The sequence below is a fragment of the Molothrus ater genome, chromosome 1, assembly GCF_012460135.2.
Source record: "Molothrus ater isolate BHLD 08-10-18 breed brown headed cowbird chromosome 1, BPBGC_Mater_1.1, whole genome shotgun sequence".
Lineage (NCBI taxonomy): Eukaryota > Metazoa > Chordata > Aves > Passeriformes > Icteridae > Molothrus > Molothrus ater.
Genome location: NC_050478.2, coordinates 67,201,829 through 67,218,040, shown reverse-complemented (window position 1 = coordinate 67,218,040; position 16,212 = coordinate 67,201,829). Strand labels below are relative to the sequence as shown.

The window sequence follows — 16,212 nt, the reverse complement described above, 5'->3', positions numbered from 1 at the left end:
GGGTATGAGGGAGTGCTTAAAAGAAAAGTGTATGAAACAAAAGGCTCAGCCATAAGACAACAGGGGTTTAAAAGTTTTTTTTAAGCTGCTACAGTTCTTGATGTCTAAAAATGCCTTTGTAGACTTGCTGCCCTGTGCAGTGTCTTCTGGGACCCTGCTTTTTCCTAAAATACCATGTTTGATTTGGCACTGTATGAGGTGCCTTTTAAAGCAAAAGTGAATTAAAGCTAGTGGTGTCTACTGAATGTTAGTAAGTGGCAAAGAACTGTAGGAAATGTGCTTTATTCCCCAGAGCTTGAGGAGACCACAAGGCAGAAAAACCCTTGGTGGCAGCTCTGTAGCAAGAAGGGGTAATGGTGGCAGTGGGGAAGCCTTGGAGATGGCTGAGGATGGGAAAAGGCACCAAGCTGCCTGTCAGGCTTCCTGCAGCTGCCCCACCCAGGAAGGAGATGTCCAGGGTGGGATGGGTGTGAGGCCACTTGGCTTTCTGGTACAAAACAGAGACTGAGCCCAAAGTAGTTGGGAACAGTCTCTACATTTATTTTTGGAGGACCTTTAGGACCCTTTGTCATTGAAAACTTGCCCCTGTGTGCAAATAGATAAGGGAAAGGCAGTCTGAGTACAGTGGACTTTACAATAGGATACTGCTGGGAATGGCATTTGTATTTTCAAACTTTAATAATCTGGCAGTCCCCACTGCGGCCCCATGCTACTTGGGTCTATCCCAATTTTATTGAAAAGTGTTGTTGAAAAGACATATTTTGAACACTGTAAGAGCAGACCTCATTGGAGTTACTTTAAATAAGATTTCAGAACCTTTCTTTTTTTTCTCTCCAGGATATTTTCCAGCCCCATTCTGTAGTGTTTGGGAGCAATTTTAACAGCTGTTCTTTCCTTAACCATTGTCATTGGTCTTGGTTTTTTGGTTTTTTTTTTTCTTTTTTGACCCAAGGCAGAAGGTGATGGCCAGGCCCTTACATCTCCAATATTTTTTCTGTTGTCTGTATAGAAATGTGCACCTCTGCAGGTGAGACAGCTCAGGTGTTCAGCCCTAGAAAGCAATTGTAGGTGCCTCTCTGCAACACCAGCCACAGAGGGATGTGTGTGCTCAAAGCTGGCAGCAGGACAAGGCAGAGGTGGAAGGGAATTGTTCCAGCAAAGTACACTGCCCAATCCTCCTCTGTTGACAGGGAGCTGGATAGCCAGGGGGATGAACAGCGAGTACCTAAGCACCATGATGTGGGAAATACATCTGGATCCTTTCCTTACCACCTTGAGGTAGAGATTATGCACTGATTCTAGTAACTGGCTAGTGCAGAGTGCTGCAAAGTGCCACTTGCTAAAACCAGAGTCTTACAGCTCATTCTCCTGTTATGAGCTAACACCACTGGTGTTCATTTTTTCTAATCAGTATGCCAGACAACGCTCATGGAGGGACACTGGCTGATGGCTCACCATCTGACACCAGTAGAGGATGGAGTGAGGGTCTCTCCTCTTCTTGTCACCTCTTTTTGCAGCATTCAGGTTCTTGCAGCCAGGTACCTCTCTAGTTTTCATTGTTCATAAGAAATGCAGTTTTCTCTGAGATACCAGTAATGAAAAATGAAAATAAATGCAAATACCATGAAAATACCCAGAAAAATTATATCAATAATGCAATATATTAATATCTACTTAATTGCTGCAATTTCAGGTCAGATTCCCTTGATACTGTTAACTTCAAGTAAAATTTAAGGTACAATTGTTCATACACAAGTACATCCTTGGTAGGGTGAAGATGGAGGCCAGTATTGGAACAGAGTTGGAATTGTTTGTGAATCCCACACTGGGACTTATTTCACATTTAACTGTTTGCTTTTGCAGGGATAGCAGTCCAGTTGTGTTATTGAATTGATATTAATAACCATTTTTTAAAGAGTTCTGATCTGGGAAATTACCATTGCATATTTTTAGATGAGATTTATGAGTAAAGAGAGTAGTGGTTTGCTATGTGCAAATAAGATGATGTTACTATTTTTCAACTGCCTCTACTTGCAGTGGAGAAAGTTCTTTCAGCAAGCAAAAAGAAAAAATTGAGCCTTCATAGCAAATGCTGTTTTTAGCCTGCTCCAATCTTTGAACTAAGGTTATACTCAACCACTCTTTCTCATTGCACAAGCAGACTTTGGAAACCGACACACTAAAATTAGGAGGCATGTTTGCATTTTCAACCTCTCCAAGTGCAGTGCTGCAAATAGTTCATTCCAGCTATGTCATTACTGTACAACATAGGGTTTGGGGTTTTTTTTTTAGAAAGCAAATGTCATTACTTACATCTCTTCCACATTACTTAAAAAAACCCACCCACTTTGTTTGTCAAAATGAGTGTGGGGACCGAAGCTGCCCTTACTGCAGTGTCCTTGCTGACCCCATGAGCATAGGAGCCTGTGTTTGTCACAGGCACTGGGTAGCCAGAGGTTCATCTGGGGCAAAGTTGTGTCTTTTCTCTGCTCAGGAGATGGAGAAGGGATCATTAGAATAGTAAGTTCTCCACTCTATTCAACAGTATTTTATTAATCCTGAAAAAAATTTAACTTAATGTGTATCATTCTGCTCGTGTTGTGTAATCCCAGTACCTGGGACAATTGATGAAGATTTTGCATAGTTCTCCTCATGAGTACAGATGAGGTAGTGTATTTTAAGGCATTGTTATGAAAACTCTATTTTTTTGTTAGTTTGTTCTAGGTTTTTTGTTTGTTTGTTTTGTTGTTTGGTTCTTTTCATTCTGAAGGATTCCAACTAAAGTGAACTACCTCTTTACTCCTTCAGTGCTTCATGTGCCTTGAACTGCTCCTCACAACTTTTGCATAAAACAATGAGGAAACTTAATTTGCTTAAATAAGAGCAAGGAAGGATTTGATAAAAGTAGACAACTGAAAATCCAGTAAATCCTCTCTGACTAGAAACAGGTAGTCCAGCTTTTAATTGCATATAATCTAAACACTGTCACTATCAGAAGAAACTAACAGCTGTAGCTAATCCTTGCTGGCCCCATGCCACACCTTGGGATGGGTATTCTGTGGAGTACAGGCTCTGTTCATGGTCATGTATAAACGACTTTCTTCATGAAGCACTGACCATGTGTGGGACTGAATATAGACTAAAGTTTGGCTTAAGGACAGAAAATTACATAAGGATTTGTCTGGGGGAGGGAGGAGACCTTTTTGTATTATATAGAGGGGGTGTTGCTTGTTTTGGTTGGGGGTAGTTGGTTTCTTTTGTTGCTTTCATTTATTTTGGTTTGATTTTGGTTTTATTTGTTTGTTTGAGAGACAAAGAAATGTTTTGTTGCTGACTTGCCAACGAGGGAAACTTCGAGGAACAGACCCGAGTTTCTCCACTTTGCCGCCAGATGTCCGTCATGAGCAGGGAAAGCTGGTGACTTGCACGATACCCAAAAACCTGGACTCGCAGCATTTTTGAAGATCTGACAGCGAAAACTCGAATGAAATTATGTGTTACCATACAGTTTTGGACGGCAGGTATGCTACAAAGGCTTTTTGGCTGCGAAAAATCCAAAGTCCTGCCGGTAACTCTAAAATCTATGTTTAACTCTTAAAACGTGTGTGTCTCAGCCTGCAGCAGTTGTAGAATACAGAGCCTGTGCTCTCCTTCAGAGAATTAGGTATGCAGCTCTCATCCAAAGTCCTAAAATCCTTTTGGGAAGCTTGCCCTTTCAGATGGCAAAAAATCTGAGAGAGTCACTGCATGTGACCTCTGGAAGGAGACCTAGTCCTTTTCAGCGTCATTGAGCTGCTGAGTGATGCTGTAGCTTTCATAGGTCTGATAGCATTAACTGAATCCCCCAGTAAAGCATTCACATCCACAAGCAGAGGCATTTCCAGGCATAAGCAGTGCACAACTCTGGAAAGCACTACTGGGAAAAAAGTTGGAACACTTAAACTTAATAAGGTGCAATAACTTCTTAAGGAGGGCGTTACCTCTCCTTAAGCACACGAGGGAAGTACCTCGTGTACTTCCCACCTACACGAGGGAATTTACCTCCAGTAACTTAAGAGGGAAGGTTTGCTGTGTGTCCCTGTCCTCAGACTTCTTTAAACTCAGGTGCCCAAATGCTTCCAACTGTTATAACAGCTGCTGTTTATTGCAGTAACCACTATTTCAGATTAAAACCATAAAGGTTTGATACATGTTTGAGAATCAGAAGAGCAGAAACACCCAAGAGCTCCTCCAGAATTTGGCACTGTCCGTTGCTAAATGTGCACCTTCTCTTCCTATCTTTGAGAGAAGCAGGGGACACTTCAGATGGAAGGGTTCATTCTTCAGCAATAACCGTGTAATGGGACATTTCCCTCTCTCATTGTCAAAACAGGAAGCCGAGGCTACAAAGCTCTTCTGGACACAGCGACAGGAGCTACACCCAAACGAGCTCAGGGACCGGGAAGTGAATGTCTGTGGGAAATGGCTGTTCTCCCCCACCACCTGCGGGAAAAGTACCTGCCTAGGAAACGTCCCTCACTCACCTAAGGGCTCCTGCACTTCCTCCCAACCTCCAGGCACCCGTCCTAAGGGGTTGCAAAATGTCCTGCATCCCTCTCAGTTCACGAAGGAGACAGCTTGTGCACCGAGCTCTCTCCTGGGAACCTGGGTTTTCCCAGTAGGATCCCACACTGCCTTACAGGAAGGAAAGGTGTGTTGCTCACCACCTCTCTGGGAGTGAGCCCTAGTCTCATCTAATAAAAAAAAAAAAAAAAAAAAGCAGTCCCACTGCTCTATGTTGAGAAAAGTGAATAAATGAACCAGCAGTACAAAAATTTCCCTGGACATTGCCTTCTTGAGTCCTTCCTGGGAAACACAGACCTCTTTCATGAAGGTAGTGAGATCCACTACACCAAAAGGAACCTGTTGGGTCTGTGCTGTCCCATGCAACCCCATTTTCAAATTCTGAGTGTCTTCACAATCTGGGAAAAAAAAAAAAAAAAGACAGTTGCAAAAGCAACTTGTACTCCTCCCTCCCACCCCCACGACTGTATGCTCAAATCTCCTATTAATACCCTTTTCCCTATCAAAACAAGTTTTTAAATATCCAGCATTACAGTATTCCTTGACTGGTGCAGTTAAAGCACACATCTGTAACCTTGCTTTCAGAGACGTGAAGGCTCAGTGTAACCTCCACTTCTGAAAATACTGTATTCTGCCCTGAATATTCTCAGCTGTGTCTCTGGGAAGCTGATTATGAGCTTATTGCCAGATCTGATTCTAATGAAGTTAATGGAAATTTTGCCAGTGACTTCAAATGGTCCAGATATTATTCTCGAGCCAACTCCTATGAAATTATCCCAGTTCAAACCTAGAGCAATTGCACTGATTTCAGTGAGACTAGACTGACTTTACTCATCCAGTCTGAGGAAGATACATGAAGTCAGAAATCAGGGTACGGAAGAGCTGCCTCTCGCTCAACCAAACTGCTGTTATTGGAGTGTTGGATGGTGTTTGGGTTTTGGTGTTTTTTTTTTTTTTTTTCACTCTTTGATGAAAGTGATGAAATCAGAGCTGCAGCATTACTGTAGGAGGGGGTATGTTAATTTCTGGTAGCATAGCCTGCTCCACAGGATGCAGACCGATACTCCATCAATCAGGGCTGGCGTGGGGTACCTGGGTAGTCTCAGCCATGTACCACAGTTTCACGTTCAGTTCTCCAAGATACTCCAGGAAAAAAAAAAAAAAAAGCTGTGGAGTATGTCGTAACCTGCTAAAATAAACCGCAACGCTTATTCACATTTAGAAAACTCCACCTATTTTCAGGACAAATAGCCAACACCCGCTGGGGGCAGGAAGGGTGGCCGAAACCCTTCCTTTAACAAGAAACAAGCCGGCAGAGGCGGCAGGAGCCGCAGTTCGGCGGAGCGCCGCTCCAGCGCAGCGAGCCCGCGACACCCGACGGGGCCGGCGCTTCTCAACCTGCTCCTGCTGCTGCTGCTGCTCCCCCCGCCCGTCCGCCCCCGCGGGGCCGCGCTACCTGCGCCCGCTCCCCGCCCCGGAGGAGCGGCCGCCCGCCCCGCCGAGAGGCGGGCGCGCTGCTGATTTGCCTTCGCTGTCAGCAGCCGCTCTCCGGCCAGCCCGCGGGGACCGGGGCTGCAGCCGCAGGAGCCGCTCGCTCGCCCTCTGCCTCCCTTGCTCCCTAGCAGCGAGAAAAGTTTGCGGCTCTTCACCCTGCTCCTTCTCCCGCCGTCCGCAGCCCCCGCGGCCCGGCGCGGATCCCCCGGGCAGGGGCATGGCGCGCTGAGCGGCCGCAGCGGGCCGGGGGCGGCCCCGCCGCACCTGAGCGGCGTCGGGCGCGGGGGGCTCCGCAGCGCGCTGCCCCGCGGGCGGCCATGCGCGGCGGCGAGCGCTGAGCCCCCCCGGCCTGGCCGCCCCCCGCCGGCCCGGGCCGAACCCGCCGCGGGGGGGCAGGGCTGGAGGGCGGCGGGCAGCCCGCGGGGACAGCGCGGAGCGGGGACGTCGCCTGCCTGCGCCCGGCCGAGCGCCATGCCGCGCCGGCTGGCCTGGCTGTGCTGCTGCTGGGCGCTGCTGAGCGGCGCCTGCCGCCCCGCCGAGCCCGCGCTGCCCGCCGAGGGTGGGGAGCCGCCGCCGCCCGCCGCCGCCGCCGGCTCGGGCTTCCTCTACCGGCGGCTGAAGTCGCACGAGAAGCGGGAGATGCAGCGGGAGATCCTCTCGGTGCTGGGGCTGCCCCACCGGCCCCGGCCGCTGCCGCGGGAGCCGCCGGCCCCGCCGCCGGGACGGCTGAGAGCGGCACCGCGCTTCATGCTGGACCTCTACCACTCCCTGGCCGAGGGCGCGGAGGGCAGCGCGGGCGCGGAGAGCGGGGGCCGCCCGCCGACCCCTGCCCCGCCACTGCCCAGCCCGCAGGACAGCGCCTTCCTCAACGACGCCGACATGGTCATGAGCTTCGTCAACCTGGGTGAGTGAGGGAAGGAGGGAGGGAGGGAGTCCTGGGACGCGCGGAGCCCACACAGCCAGTCCCCCGTCCGTCTGTCCGTCCCGCGGACATCCCTGGTCCGGGCAGGGGGGACGCGCGGCCGCTCCCCGGTGGGGCGCGACGGGGTCGGGGCTTTGCCGGCTAGGACCCACCTTGGACTGCGCGGGTTTCGGCCAGGAGGGCAGCTCACTTTGGGGAAGGGCAAAACCTCTCGCAAGCAGTCAAAAAAGAATGTACTCCAGCATGCAAAACCTTGGGGGGAGGGACTGAGAGGAAGGAAGACAAAAAAGAATAATTTTTTGTTTTAGTAGTCCTTGTTCTGATGGTAGCCTGTAGTAGTTCAGAATTAAGCACACCTTCTGCTGCTTCTTGGGTAGCAGAGCTGGAGTCATGCCGGAGTACAGGTTGCAGTTACTCTATGCAAGGTCCAGCAGCACAGACATGCCGGACTGAAGACTCTGGGCTTGAACAAAGCATAGCCACACTACTTCATGGTGTCCTCATCTTCTCATTTTTAAATATTTTTTGTTTGTTTTTATTTTAAGGGGTCAGAGCTAGTGTGGTGGTGAATATGTGTACTACTCTGTGTAGGTTATTCTGGCGATTGAGCACAGGAACGCAAAAAAGTCTGTGTCATGTGGAAATCTTAAATTAAGTTTTGTTAGACGTCAACCTGCTCTTCAAACAAATCATCCTGTCAGCGATGTGAAGGGCTCTGAGGCAGGCATTGCAGTGGGAAAATCATTAAGTTTTTTACTTAGAGGAGCTCTTAGTACTATGCAATTGTAAGGAAACAGTGTAATTAGATTCAGCCTAACGTGGAGAATGAAAATATTTCAGTTGGCAAATAACAGTTCCTTTTTTTAGGGAATTCCTGTGAAGCTCAAGTGTCTTAGCCAGTCAGCTGAAGACTTTGCCTTTTTACTTGTGCTGCCAGAGCTGTGTGCCAGAACTACAACAGCTTGTCTCGTTTAAAAAAAAAACAAAAACAAACCAAACTGAATTTGTTGTGTGTTTACTCGTTTGGAGCAAGGCTATGTCACTGGAGCAGGAAATTTTCGGAGCTCTCAGTGCTGGTACAGGTGTTCAATAGCTTTGTGCCATGCTCTGTGCATCTAGAACAAGAGCTGATTAATTTTTGTACCTGATGGAAATCCCGTGGTAGGTCAGAAGAGTTGCAAATAGTTGTTAAAGGACTTGTTTGCATTGAAACTGAGGCAGCCACAACTCGTAAGGGTACAATTGAGCTGCCTTAGGTGCTCAGACCTTCCAGGAGCCTGGAGCCCTGGTGTCTCCTTGTACTGTAGGTGTGTAGCTGTCAGGGTCTCATCTGCCTTGTTTTAAGTCAGCTCAGGGAGGTTTAGGTGGTGTTGCCATCTCAGAGCTCAGATATATTGAGACATCCTGAAATTGTCCATCGATGAAACTGGCATGGTCTGTGGTCTCAGCTCAGAAGCTGAGATCTGGGAAATACTGTACAGGCTTTAAATCCAAAGGGCACCTGTTTTTCTTCCCTCCCAGCCTCCCCAAACCTCTCTGTCCTTTGAATACACAGAGCTGCTGTCCCTGTTCTTTGCCTTGTGGACTTTCAGGACCTATACTTAGAGCTGTGAGTTTAAGAAGTGTGGTGCTGACTGTAGTTGTCTATAAGCAACCCCCATGTCACATTGCACTTGAGGGATGTGAAACAAGGTGCCTGCGAGGGGCCAGGTAGTTCCCTAAAGACCTGATTTCAGGGATAAGTGTGAGCATGTGGTGTTTAAGAAGGTAATTAGCTGTTTGTAAAGCACCAGGACAATATTATTAGATGGTATAATCTGAAAGTATGTGTTTCTTTTGAAATCAACCCCTTCCACTCATATGATTCAAATCAGTTCTGAGAATTTGGATCTAGACCCTTCTGTAACAACAAGGAAAATTATTCATGTAATGTAGTAAAATAGTGCAATTGAAATGCTAGTTATGTGTCTCAGGAAGCATGAATCAACTGTAGAAATTTCTCATCAACTTCCAAGTCCCAAGTCATAAACCATAATGTCATTTAACGTGATTGTTTGTTGCCAGAGTGTTGACAAATCGATGGGCTGGGACTGAACAGCTGTTTGGCTGTTTTCTGTGGCTTCTCTGACATACCAGGGATTTTTTGGGGTCTTTCACCTGTGTATTGACATTTTCTTTTCCATTTAACGGTAATTCAGATCGCAAAACTAGAGGAAGCCTAAGGTTATATTCCAATATAGAAACCAAAGGTTTGATGGGAGAAAGCCACCTTGTAATCTGTCAAAGCAGTTTATTAGATGAAGCATTAAATGCAGCAAAAGATGGTGGGTTCACAGCAGAAAGGGAAGAATTCTTGATTTCAAGCACACTGACTAATCCAATGAAGTACATGTCAAACAACCCTGAAAACTCACAGCTGGAGTCTGCTTATAAGTGGACACTGCCAGAATTATTTTAGTTGGGGCTTTCTGCATGTGGCCATATATACAGTTACTTCTGTTCAGTTAAAACTGACTTCTGAAGAACTTTATGTTCAATCTTAAAGACTTCCCATTCCATTATTGAAGAGGCAACTACTAAAGAGATGTGATGTATCACCTGGATATGCAGGTGAATGTGGCTGTGTGAGTGTCAAGTCAGTGTGGGTGACCTGCCTGCAGGTGCTGATGCTGCTTCTGCTGCAGCTCAGAGCCAGACAAAAGTTTGATGCATCTTGTTGTGCTGGAAAGCCATCATCTAGGTCAGCTGTGCAGAGGAGTTCTACTTTGTCATGAAAGTTTGCAGGTGTTGATGTGCTTATAAAAGTGCATTTAATTTTTCCAGCCCTGTAGCCCGAAAAGAGTCACTAGCTTGTAGTCATTGCTGATTTTAAACATGCAGGGCTCCAGCCCTTCCTGACCAACCTACATCCTTCAGTCTGGGGACACAGCAGATGTGTTTTCTCTCTGAGGAAGGCTATGTTTCCATATGTGCTCGGGGCGTGAGTCCTCTTTGCAAAGGTCTTGCAAAGCTGAGGGACTTTGAGGTCTTGGATTATTCAGGCAGTGCAGGCTTGTCCCAGCCTCAAAGGTGATAGTGTTCTTGGAGATAGTTTCTATTTTGTTTTGGGTTTTTTTTTTTAAAGTGAAACAGGAAGGTCACAGAAGTGTGGAGGTTCTTCACACACTGGGAGTTGCTGTCTTACAAGGAGGACAAGAAATATCAGTCTCTGAAATGGGGAATCTGGGATTTATCTTGCTTACCTGGTGGTGTCTGTATTGTGGTGTGGGCAATGATTCCCAGAGTGACTGATTATAGGGGAGCTTAGTATGTCCAGGGTTTCTAGGAGACGCTTAGCACTTAGTTTTATGAAAAAAACTGCACCTGGACAGCAGTATCAGGGAGGAGAAATATTTTTTTGTTCCCATTATAAGCAAAATCACATGAAATATAAACCAGTTCAGATAATTCAGATAATAAATTTAATCTATCAGGTTAAATACCAAAACATAATTTGACAGAAAACATAACCTGACCTTGGTAAATCTAGTCCCTTTTTCGGCAAGATGATCCTAGAAGTGTCTGTTTTGGGTGTTTTCATTAGGATGAAGCATCTGACAAGTGCCTGTTTCTTTTCATTTCACACATAGGAAGTCTGGATAGCCAGCACAGATGGAAATATCTGCATGGATTCACTGAAGAAGCAGGGTACCAAATTCCTGTGCTGTGGAAATGGCTGTAGAGCAGGGTTGTGGGGCTGGGGTGGGGGAATGCATTGTGGGCCAGCAGTTGTCTTTGTGAAACTGTTCAGCTCTTCTTGTAGGAACAGCCTTGATATAAATATGTGGCATGTCTTGACACGGTAGTGTTGGGAGAATAACATCTATTAATGTTTCCTATCTGGAAAATGTACCTTCCTCATGGCACGAGATAAGGTTATCTCCTCTTGGCAGAACAGCCCAGGGTTGGTATGGAGATACTTCTTGAGGCAGTGATGCTGGATTGACAGCTTGACCCCAGTGTTCTCAGGCACATCAGTGCTGGTGTGAAGGAGATCTGCGCTGCATCCTCTGTTTCACCAGCTGGTGTCTTCAGAGTAGTGCATGCTGTGTGAAGCAGCAGAAAACAAGGCTCTCAAAGACGTTGCTACTTTAATGGCATCCAGAATTATTTGTGTATCATGAAGAGTGCTGTGAAGCAATCCTGTGTCAGAACATGGTCTTCACCCATGTCTTCCTATCCTGGCATCCACACTGAGAGGAAAAAAGCCATGCACTTCCTACAATCAAACCTAAGGAATTCAGTGGCAGTCTGAGTTTCTGCTGTGACCCAAATCTGGGGCTGTTGATAGATGTGCAGGAAAAGTCTGAACCCATCAAACCTGCCAGAGATAAGGATCATAAAAAGTGTGCTTTGGGACGTGGTACCTGGTTATTCAGCATTGTGGCTTTTTGTAGCAGACTAGCAGCACTGATTCACTGTATGACTACTTTTGGAGAGAGGATTTTCCCTTTTATCAAAAGACCCACAGATCCCTTGGGAGGGCTTCATGCAAAAGGTTGAGGGGAAGCTCACCTTTTGCCAGCCAGTCCTGCAGTCAGCCCTGAAGCTTCAACACTATTTGAATTGGGGTTGGGGTGGAAAGACTCTTCTTCTATTTTTGAATCTCCAAACTCCAGGCAGTCCCCATCTTCCCTGCAAGACTTCAAGTGTCAGCTGGGGCAAGGGTGCTCCCTTTCAGTGCAAGGAAGTTGCTTGGAGGTAGATATAAGACTTGTTGTACAAATACACTCTCTTTCTCCTTGCCTATAAAGCAGCACCTTATGGATGTGATGTCTTACAGACAGGCTTTTCATCTTTTTGGCAGTGGTTACCTACCAGATTTCCTTCTAGGAACGATCTTGCCCAAATCCATAGCACCTTAGGTGCAAGCAATATGCCTTTGTTCTGCACAGCTTTTCATGAGAGGGAAGCAGTGCTCCAACCAGTGCTCCATCCTTACATGTGTTTCTAAAGCAGGTGAGTTTTTTCATCTGAAGGATTTGATCAGCCCACCTGCCTTTTTCCCAGCACCATGTTTGCTGTTGGGAGATACAAAATTAGGCAACCAAGATGTCTCAGGGATGTTGCGTGATTGGATTGATGGGACCATACCATTCATACTGTCATCCCATCTGTTTGTACTCTTGGCCACGTGTTGTAAAGGTCAAGACATCAACTCAGAGGGAATAACTGGAGTGTGTGATGCTGCAGATCTGGCTGTGCTGCCAGCTGGCTGTGTACAGCCTCACTTGCTCGGCATGTGAGCAGTGTCCTCCACGTGTGTCCAGAGCAGGCCAATACTAGAAATCATTAAGCTGATGATGGGAATGAGTTTACTGACTTCTGCCAAGCCTTGTATAGTGGGCTTTGATGCCAAGACAGATTCCCAAGTGCTGAAGAACAGCCTTATATTTGCTGTTCAACTGATGCAGCTCGAGATCCTCATTTATGTAATCTCCTTGGAGTAGCTGCTGTTTGCAAGCTGCCTGCTAGTGTGGAGCTGCCTGACAACACTGTTAAAGAAAGGGAAAATGGTCTTTTAGAAGTCCTCAGCTCCTCTGGACTTGGAATTTGAGGGACCGTAGTCATCCTTCTGCCTTAGGCTAGGAGCCCGGGAAGGTGTGTGGCTCCTGGAAATGCTGCTCTTCAAAACTTGTACTGTTGAAATGAGTGGAGAGTCATGTTCATGTAAGCAATTTATCCAAGTCTGATTGTCATCTGGACTAAGCTACTGGGAGCAGACAGTGTGACATTAGTGGGATTATTCTCTGTCTTGTGAAAGCTTTTCAGAGCTTCAAAATTTACGGTCTTAGACTTCAACATTTCACACAAATTTTTCTTCCAGCAACAACAATAACAACAGCAATTTATTGTAATTTAAAAAGCTAGTATTGCCAAACCAGTCTTGATTACTTCAAGCCAAATTTTTTATCTGTATATAAATGAAAAGTTGCATTTTGAATTAGAAACCCAGGTGTGGGGCTGGTGAGGTTTTTTGTGGTTATTATTTTTTTTTTTTAAATAAAAGCAGAACTTCCTAGTTCTTTCCCTCAGAAAAAAAAATTGAAGCTAAACCACTTTTTATAAAAAGGTTTTCTCTTGGCAATTTTTTTCCAGCTCAACATGGCTTTAGCAGAAAATCACTTGGGCAGCTGTCATGGATGTCTTGTGCTGAGCTCCTGCTGGGACTGCTTGCTGCAGGCTTGTACCTCTGCCAAGGAGCTGTGGATCCTTGCTGGGTCTAGCCCGGTGCATTGCAGTGGTTACACTCTCTTTTGTAGTTTTAAATATAAACTTCTAAGCAGTGTTTGTGATTTAGGAGGAAGGAAGGTGGTGTTTAGACTTTCCATGCCATGGAGTCACGATTCTTTTTAGGTCATCTTGCCTCATTGCTAACTTGTAGGGGGTTAGAGGAAGGTATGATTTACTTGGGACATAAACAGTCCCATTGTGTGTTTCTGCTGTATCCCAGCAGATGCACAGCTATGCTGTAAGGTACAGCCCACCTCCTAATAATTTAACATTTCCACTTGACCATTTATATAGCAGTGTGAAGCAAAGAGCAAGCACTATTGCCCAAAAGGAAAAATGGCTCATGGGTGAGAGATTCCCATTTGTTAGAGCAAGTATCAGACCTCAGAGCCTGGGAGATGGAGGTTAAGGACTGGGAAACTGTCAGCTGCCCACCTGATTCTTGGAGACTGGTTTTGGGTCATACCTAGATTGCCTGTTTGAAGCAGCAGTTTTAAACTCAAAGAGGGTAGGTTTAGATTGGACAGAAGGCAGAAGTTTTTCCAACAGCAGTAGTGGGACACTGAAACATGTTCCCCAGAAGAGCTGTGGATGCCCCATCCATGGAGCTGTTCAAAGTCAGGTTGGATGGGGCTTTGAGCAATCTGTTTTACTGAACAATGTTCCTGCCCATGGCAGGGGTTGATCTGGATGACTTCTGAAGAGCCATTCTAGCCCAAATTGCCTGGAATTCTAAGTGGGAATTGGGAAGGCCTTTCGGACTGGGATTCTGTAGCTATGGTATGCTGAGGGTGAGGAGACATGCCTGAAAACATTCAGTGAGTTGTTTCTTTCCACCTTTTTTTCAGTCGTGGCTGGCAGGGGATGAGGAGTGGTGCCTTCTGCAGCCCTTGCAGCAGGGGTGGCTGGCAGCAGCATCTAAAGGGCCTGGTGCTTTGCACCCAGAGCAGCTCCCACACAGGGGCTCTGGGAAGGGCATGTGGCTGCAGCTGCTGCAGGGCTGCTGCAGGAGAAAAAAGCTTAATTAAAGAAGCTGAGTCCCTGTGGGATTGCAGGAGTGTTTAATACCTCGTAATGGACTTTGATTCCTAAAAACTGCTGTGGATTGGGGTTGGCATTTCCTGAACTTTCAGTTACTTAAGAAACAGTCTTGTAGTGTTGGGTAGAGTTTTGGAATGGATTTTTTTGTTTGTTTGCGTTTTGGGTTGGTTGGTTTTTTTTGGTGATGTAATGAGATTTTTTTTTTTGTTTTGTTTTTAAGGGCACAAAGATTTTGACAGCGCTGCTTTCAGCTCTTTTTATTTTACGTAGCAGTGTTCATCATAGCACAATGACAGAATTGAATCAGTGGTAGCAACAGTGGGAACTTTTGGCAAAAAAGGATAATGTAGACAGAGCCGAAGTGTTCTGCTAACTAAAACAGTAGCTGTATTTTTCAGAGAGCTAGACATGACTGTTTTGATCCAATGTGGTGTTAATCACAAGAATACATAACTGCTTTCCTGTGAACTTTCCCCTTAAAAATATCCAATGATATCACCTGATGTTTTGCACTAATGCTCAGTATAACCAGAATTTAGAACAGCTGGCTCCATATAAACTTGGAACATTCTTAGGTCAAATATTAGTGTATAAATAAAAACATTTCGAAAATGAAAACAGAAGCACAGTATTGGAAATATACTGAATGTGCAGATGTACTTCATGGCTTGAATAGCTTTACAAATTAAACAAGACAGTGTTAACACTTGTTCTGAAGAGTCAAATTTCCTGATAGTAAATGAGGGAGTGTTTTCAAACAGTATTCCAAAGATGTGTTATTCCATGTATGTTAATGGTTGTCTGCAGTGTGAGAAATGTATGAATTGGCTGTTTGAAACACTGTTCTAACGAATTTATATTTGTTCAACCCAAAATCTTGTCAAATGGAGATCTGCAGTTTCTTTTATCAAGTGCAGGCTGTAAAATGTGCCATGTTTAAAGCATGCACAGGGATGTTTACGTTGAAGTGTACTGCTGCAGCTTTCTTATCTTGTCGCTCACCTCATCGCGTTCACGTGGCATGTATGGTCAAGGTATTAGACACTCTGTTTGTACAAGGGCTGAAGGGTGACATAATGTCTATTGAAGCACAAGTGTTAGGCTCCACACCAGGCAACAAAGAGCACTTAAAAAATGAGAACAGATTAGAGCTCATGAGCAGGGTCTGATAATTTCACACACAAGCCAAGAGGTGTTGGAGGGAGGAAAGGGTCAACAGCTATGGTGTGAAACAGATGTGCCTCCTTGCATCCTTGTCTCTCCTGGGCTTTCCAGACCACTTGAGAGAGAAAACCAGAAGAGTAAAGCTCTTAGCAGTCAATTCCAGTCTTTTTATGGGGAATAAAATTATCCAAATAAGTTGGAAAATGAGGTTTAACTGTAACTAATGCGTACAACACGCAAAAGACTTGTCTGCCTCTGTCTTTGTAAACTGTGTAATAATACAAAGCTGTTTGAACATGAACAATTGCTGCAGCCTAACTTCCATATTTTTCAAACTGCTTTAAAATATCTGGATAAAGGTATTCTGTATCAGGGATTAAAGAAGTGGTCACAGCTTTAATTCGTCATGGCACAGAGGTGCAAGCTCCCTCTTTCAGTCCAAATTCAGATGAGCAGAGGTAGAGGCAGCAGTCTTTAATTGCCAGATGCTCTGCCGGAAAACAGGAGGAAGCATTTCCTATGTCACTTACCATGGGCTTCCCATTCATGTTTCTTCACTACTTTTGGCCACGTTGGTGGTGTGCTGCAGGAAGAGGCCTTACACACTTTTAATGTACCTGAGTCTTCATAATGATGCCAGGCTTGGTTCTTCAAAACTTTTGTATGCAAACAGGGAGAGGCTTCTCTGCAAGTCTTGACATGTGTGCGCAATTTTGATGCAAAAAAGTAGGAGGATAGTTCTAAAATTTAAGCCT

General features: G+C 45.7%; 1 protein-coding gene across 1 annotated transcript in view; it reads left to right on the top strand.

The window, feature by feature from the left end:
- The first annotated feature begins 6,528 nt into the window (after positions 1 to 6,528).
- BMP6 (bone morphogenetic protein 6) overlaps positions 6,529 to 16,212 on the top strand; it is an 87,497-nt gene continuing 77,813 nt past the window's right edge. Inside the window, exon 1 of the mRNA XM_036406318.2 lies at positions 6,529 to 6,961. Within this exon, the coding sequence (XP_036262211.1) occupies positions 6,529 to 6,961 (433 nt within the window). The remainder of the gene's footprint in view (positions 6,962 to 16,212) is intronic.